Raw genomic sequence first — 6,337 nt, 5'->3', positions numbered from 1 at the left:
CCCCGCCAGCCAAGGGCCCCTGGCCAGAAGGGTGAGGCACCCTCAGGGCAGGAGTGGAAGGCGCACAGGCCTGGAGCGACAGCAGCAAACCAGAGCAACTCGTAGAAGAGCCTGAAACCCTTGTGTGGCCGGACGCTCAGCAGCTTGGCAAGCACACCACAGGCTTCCTGGTGAGCCAGGCTGCTCAAAACGCCCACCTGGGAAGCCAGGAAAACCACCAAGACACGGAGCGTGATGGTCCACACTCAGCCCGGCCCCCTCTTTGCTCCATTCTCCCCACAAAGGAAGGACTCAGACCTTAGCTTCGAGAACAATCTGCAGGAGGCCCACTCGGGGTTTTTCCTGCCCCCGGTCCTATGGGCAGCGAAACCGGGGCAGGCAACTCTCTTTAGGGCAGGCGGGGGGGGAGGCGCTGCAGCAGGAAGGGGCCAGGGTAATGCTCCTCGGGCAGCCCACTCAGCTGGGACATGCAGCAGTGCCCCAGGCGGGCAGCACGGGGGCCACCTGCACAACCTCTGAGTGGGCTCCTCTGAAGAGGAGAAGACGTGGGAAAAGAATACTGTCACCACGGCGGGGCCTTTGCTTCGGACTCTACCCAAAAGCCTGGTGACCGAGGAAGGTCCAATGTCTCCAGAGGTCTCAACCACACGCAAACCGGTCGTGGAGGTTTGAAAGAGATTTATTTAAAAACAGAACACAAAAAAGCACTTTGGTATTCCAAAAGCCAACAATCATCGATCACTAGAAAGTTAAACACCTCCCCTAAAGCCCAGAGGTACAAAACCACAGATCTCCATAGGCTCACGATAAGAAAGACGCAATGTGCAAACCCGAGGGTGACGGAGACACACCCCCTCCAGGCAGGCGGCAGGCGGGCCTCCAAACCTCCCGAGGTGCTGCATATTGGAAATCACTGCCAACATTCCCTACCGAGAGTGGATGCAAAAGCCATCCAGCAAAATCTCAACAATAAATTAAAAAGTCATTCAAGAAAGAACACATTAAATTAGGAAAAGAATACATTTTTTTCCTAGACAAGAGTCTCTTCAAAAGAGGGTCTATTTCCTGGGACAGAAGAAAGGGGGAAAGTGGAAAGAGTGAGTTCAATTTCAAGTATTTTCCGTACAGGTTCGTTTTATTGAGTCGAAAGCTTACAAAAAGTCCACCAGCCCCTCCCCTCCCGCTCCCCGATGCAAACTCCTGAACATCCACACGCACTTCCGAGTCACTGGTGTCCCCCAACAAGGCACAAAAGGCTGGGTGCTTTCAAAGGATCCCATGTTCGCAGCAGCAGGACTTTCAGTGCTGGGCGTCTTGTGCAAGTGGCGACTGAAAGCAGGACTGATGCCACTCAGACACTGGGATCTTCCTGTTCAATCAACAAGACAGGTCGTTACTGCTCGTGCCGAGCCCGGTGGACCAGCTACAGCAATCTCAAGGGAAGCAGGCGAAGGAGAAACCCTGCTGGCACCCCACCCAGGCTCTGAGCCCGCCTTGCTGACAGCGCTTGGCCCAGGGACGGACGGACTAAAGCTGCCACAGACTCGGGGGCCCAGGCACCTCCTTAGACAGGTGCAGCGAGTTCACGGGCCCTGCTCTGGCCAGGCCCGGCTGGAGGGGCAGGCAGACGTCACTGGGCAGGACCTGCGAAGGCAGCTTGGCCTGTCCCCCCGATCAGCTGGGAACCACGGGTGAATGGGGATACGCCAGATTAAGAGTAGAGAAGCCCACCACCTAGCAGGGAGAAACGGCTCGCCCGCCTGCTTAACAGAGGCTGCCAGATCCACGCGATGCAAACGCAGCCCCTGTCCTGTGACGGCCACCCGGGAAGGCGGCCTGCACATTTCCCTTTGATCTGACTTTCTGGGTTCTTCACGCTTGAGGAGCTCAGACCTGCCTCTGGCCCTTCTCCCGCTCCTTCAGGTCAAGTGCTACTTCCTTCTCCAAACCAGAAGCCACAGAGCCCCTTTCTCCTGAGTCCGGGCCCTTTAAAGAGTGGGAGCACAGAGCTGGAGCTTAACGTACCCTCCACCCCACTACACTGGACTCCGGGACAGACGCGAGGCCAGGGCCCCGGGCTCTGGAGGCGCGGTGGCTTTATACCTTACTCCTGAAGAGGGGCTTGGCGCCAGGCCCACAGTACTCGTTGTAGATGAGCTTGAAGAGGAAGAGGTGGAAGAGGGTGATGAGGGAGGCCACGCTGAACCAGAAGAGGAAGGGCAGCCCAGGGTCCTGCTGGGCCATGTGCTCGTCGTGGGCCAGGATGGCCTTGAGGTGCAGCGTGTGCCGCAGGTCCTGCAGGTGCGTGAGGTCGGTGGAGATGTAGAGCAGCGGTGTGATGGGCTGCGTCACCATGACCGAGAAGGTGTGGCCCTGCGGCACCGAGGTCAGCTCCACAGGCTCGTCCAGGCAGCCCGCTTCGCAGGCGTAGATCTTGACGAGCTGGCCACGGGACTCCACAGACACGTGCAGGTACGGCTTGCCCTCGGGGTCCGCGAGCACGGCCAGGTTGATGTGGTCATTCTTGTAGCGGATGCCATGCAGGGCGTAACTGTTGTGCAGCACGTCGGGGTCGGCCTGGAACTGGAGGTGGTTCTCGGTGAACTGCAGGCCGCCGAAGCTGAGCACCATGCCCTGCAGGATGCCCGGGGCGCCCGCCCGCACCAGCCCCTTGCAGCCGCGCTTCTGCAGGGTCAGCCTCCACAGGTCCCAGAGCTGCAGGATCTGCTGGATGGAGGACAGGCGGCCCGGCCAGAGGTTCCCGGCGTGCATGGTGGCGTGGCCGCTGAAGCAATGATCTTCGTAGTTGAGTGTCGACTCCATCTGGTCCCGCTCCCTGTGGCTCAGGTCGGGGCTGAGCAGTGGTGCGGGGGAGCAGGAGAGCATGTAGTACAGTGTCAGGTTCACGGTCAGGCCTGAGGGAGTGTGGGCATCGGTGATCTTCTTCATTTCCACACCTGTAACACCACAGAGGTTGTACATTAAGGAGGAACGGCATGGCCAAGAGGCTGAGCTTATGAAACAAAGATCAAGAGCAGCAGAGACACGAAGTTTTTGTCCTCAGGGATGAAAAGAGCGGCTCCAGTCTCCCACCAGTACGGAGAACAGCATCCTGCCTGGCTTTCTCACATGACCACCTTGAGCCCTCTGGGCCTGAAACTGAAAATCCCACCAGTGGGGCTCCTGCCAGAGCCCAGAAGAACACAGATCTAGCCAAGCCTAGGGTGCCAAGTAGAAAGGCCAGTTCCCCGACGCCAAGAACTGTCATCAACGCCCTGGCCAGTCGTGGGCTGCTTCTCTCTCACCGGGCCTGCAGCTTTAAACAACATCTGGGCACAGGATCCCCCAGATTTGTATGAGCTCTAGACTCAGACAGCTCACCGCCCACATGGTGTCTCAAGCTGGATGTCTGACAGGCATTTGGAAACGGACGAGGTTTGAATCCTTCCAGCCCCATGCTAATCCTTCCCTAAATCACCTCCAGACACCCGCTGGAGCCCTCCCCCCAAATCCAGGAGTCACCCTCAAATTCTCACTCCCCACAGCCAGTGCACAGAACGCCCGGTGGCTCCAGCTGCAAAAGTTTCCGACTCATCCACCCCTGCTCCACGGTCACAGCTCTGGCCCCAGCCACGTCCTCTCAGCTGGGCTCCTGCCAAAACCTCCTATCTGGTCTCCACGCTCTACTTCCCCCTCCCCGACACTGTCTACACTCTGACGCAGCAGCAGCACCGGGACCTTTAAAAATGTGCACCAGATAGCGCCTCCACCTGTCCTCACCGAGGCCCCAAGGCCCTTTACTCTCTGGCCACTGCCACCCTCCCCTTGCTCACCACCCGCCAGCCACACTGGCCACTCAACCAAGCCCGCCCCTGCCTCAGGGCCTCTGCCCTGCTGGCTCCCTCCAGACCACCACACAGCGCTTCCTCTGGCTGTGTAGGCCTCAGCTTCTGCGATTCCTGCTCAGAGAGGCCTCCCTGACGGCGGACACTCCCTGACACTCTTAGCCCCACCCACTGCAGTCACTCACCCCCAAGCACATATTTTTGTCTTTTCTCCTTATAATGCTTGAGCCCAAAAAGCTATCTCGCTTTTTTTAATCCAAATTTTCGCTTTCTAATATCTGTCTTCCGCCCGCCCAGAATCTAAGAGCCATGAGAAGCGGACTTCGTTCTGCTTGCTTCTGCATGCCCCACGTGAAGAACAGTTTCTGGCAGAAGCATTCGATAAATACTCGACTAAATTAAAGACTCTTTGAGCAACTAAGTTTAAGGATTTAGACAACTAGAACCCTGGAAACCAAAATCTCTTAATCTCTCTCTCCTCTACACTAGGATTTCTTTTTCTTAAGCAGTCAAGGGGGTGAAGGAGTTTTCATTTGACAGGAGCATCCCACCTGCTGAAGAGATTCCACTACCCGCCCCCTCCCCCATGAAAAAGCTGCAGCCACAACAGCGAGGCCACAGCTCAGGCTAGCAGGAGTCATGTCAAGAAGCCCATGCCTGTCACCAGCCAGAAAACTGTGGGGAACTGAGTTAAGAATCCCGGGATCTGACTTCCCTCGTGGCTCAGTGGTTAAGAATCCGCCAGCCAATGCAAGGGACTCAGGTTCGAGCCCTGGTCTGGGAAGATCCCACATGCAGCGGAGCACCTAAGCCCGTGTGCCACAACCACTGAGCCTGCGCTCTAGAGCCCGCGAGCCACAACTACTGAAGCCCACACGCCTAGAGCCCGTGCTCCGCAACAAGAGAAACCCGTGCACCGCAATGAAGAGTAGCCCCCCGGCTCACCACAACTAGAGAAAGCACCCGCACAGCAGCGAAGACCCAATGCAATCAAAAATAAATAAATACGTTAAAAAAAAAGAATCCCAGGGTCGGCCAGGCCTCTGGCTTATCCTTTACCAACTGACCTCCCAAACCACGCTGCTCAAATAAGGCTTCAGCCACAAGAACGGATACCAATAAGACCTGCCCTTCGCACTCCTCTTTCACGACAACCTCATAAAAGTCCTCTGAGGTAGGTGCTCCTGTTATCATTGAACACAATGATAACAGGAGCAGAGAGAATAGGGTTCAAGGTCACACAGCTACTAAGTGGTGGAGCAAGAGTCAGCCCCAGATCAAACGCCAAGCCCAAGTCTGAACCACCCCGGGCCCCCGCCCTTCAGTGTCACCTCTGCAGACTCTGCAGGGGCATCTCCAGGGTGGACCGTGCTCACCCTTGTGCAAGGTGTGGACGGCGGGCCAAGCACTCGCCAGGCCTCACCTGGGCTGAAGAGCTGGGCCCAGAGGCGCTGGTGGTCCTGAAGCAGCTCCGCCGCCGGCATCTCCAAGAGCTCCAGCATTTCCTTCCGTGCCAAGTCCTGGAGCACCTTGAGCTCCTTGCCTGCTTTGCTTTTGAGCACCTGGGGGTTAAGAGGGCCGGAGACGTACACCACCCACAGCACAGTCTCGTCCAGCTGCGTCTTGGGAGCCACTTGGAGACGGTTCACTAATTTCTTGGCGGCCACCACCAGCAGGTGCACCAGCCCCGTGGGAAAAGGCGGGGACCGGCCCGAGTAGAGGAGGAACTGATGGTCTCCAACCTTCTCCAGGGTGCTGGTGAAGGCCTTGGGGACCGGGCCGGCAGTGGGCCCGACAGTCTGCAGCGCGGCCACGCGTTCCGTGGGGTTGTTGAGCTGGATGCGCTGCAGATAGACGTGGGGTCGGCCCCGGTGCGCCAGAAAGTCCTCTTGCAGCAGCACGCAGTCTCGGCCGGATCCCGTGACGAGGCCGGAGACCGAGGCGGGGCCCGGGGCGGCGGCCGCAGGGCCGGGACCCGGAGTCCCGAGCTGCAGGCAGCGCACCCGCCGCAGCAGCCCTTCCCGCAGCAGCAACACTGACTCTCCAGCTTCAGAGAGCGCGCTCAGCGGGCGCAGCTGCACGAAGGGCACAAAGTCCGGCGCCACGGCGGGCTCCCGCTCCCCAGGGGTCACCCACAGCCGGTTGGCGATCACGTCCAGGGCCAGGAAGCCGTTGGCCACCAGGGCCGGCACTCCGGGGCCCAGCGGTACAGCCTCGCCCCGCTCCCGCAGGCCGCGCCACGCGCGGGTGGCTGCCTCCAGACAGGCAGAAGGCTCGGCAGCGCCCGGCTCGCCGCGGGGCCAGGGCAGCAGCTGCAGACCGCCCGCCGCCCGCCGCGCCCCGGAGCCCGCGAACCACAGAAGCAGCACCAGGAGGCCGAGCAGGCAGAGTAGGCGGCGGGCCCAGCTGCTCGACAGCAGTCCCGGCAGCCCCTTAAGCCGCTGCTGCAGCCACATCGGGCCGCCAGGCGCTGGCGCGGCGCGCGGGCGGCC

The 6,337-nt window shown here is 59.5% G+C and overlaps 1 protein-coding gene across 1 annotated transcript; it reads right to left on the bottom strand.

The window, feature by feature from the left end:
• Positions 1–661: 661 nt before the first annotated feature.
• Positions 662–6,337, bottom strand: KIAA2013 (KIAA2013 ortholog). Its single transcript, XM_059041895.2, has 3 exons — positions 5,269–6,337; positions 2,104–2,957; positions 662–1,369 (listed from the first exon to the last, which is right to left on the bottom strand). The coding sequence occupies exons 1-3, from the start codon at positions 6,299–6,301 to the stop codon at positions 1,352–1,354; spliced, it is 1,905 nt and encodes a 634-aa protein (XP_058897878.1). The 5' UTR covers positions 6,302–6,337; the 3' UTR covers positions 662–1,351.

This window comes from Kogia breviceps, chromosome 1, assembly GCF_026419965.1.
Source record: "Kogia breviceps isolate mKogBre1 chromosome 1, mKogBre1 haplotype 1, whole genome shotgun sequence".
In the NCBI taxonomy this organism is placed as follows: Eukaryota; Metazoa; Chordata; class Mammalia; order Artiodactyla; family Physeteridae; genus Kogia; species Kogia breviceps.
Note: the sequence above shows the minus strand (reverse complement) of the source record. Positions and strands in the feature narration are given on the sequence as shown.

What these genes read in the sequence shown, in the direction of transcription:
- KIAA2013 (XM_059041895.2), bottom strand. Translation starts at nt 6,301, where the DNA reads ATGTGGCTGCAGCAGCGGCTTAAGGGGCTGCCGGGACTGCTGTCGAGC. An exon ending in GGCCCAGCTCTTCAGCCCAG is followed by an intron (nt 2,958 to 5,268) that starts GTGAGGCCTGGC and finishes GTGGTGTTACAG; the next exon opens with GTGTGGAAATGAAGAAGATC.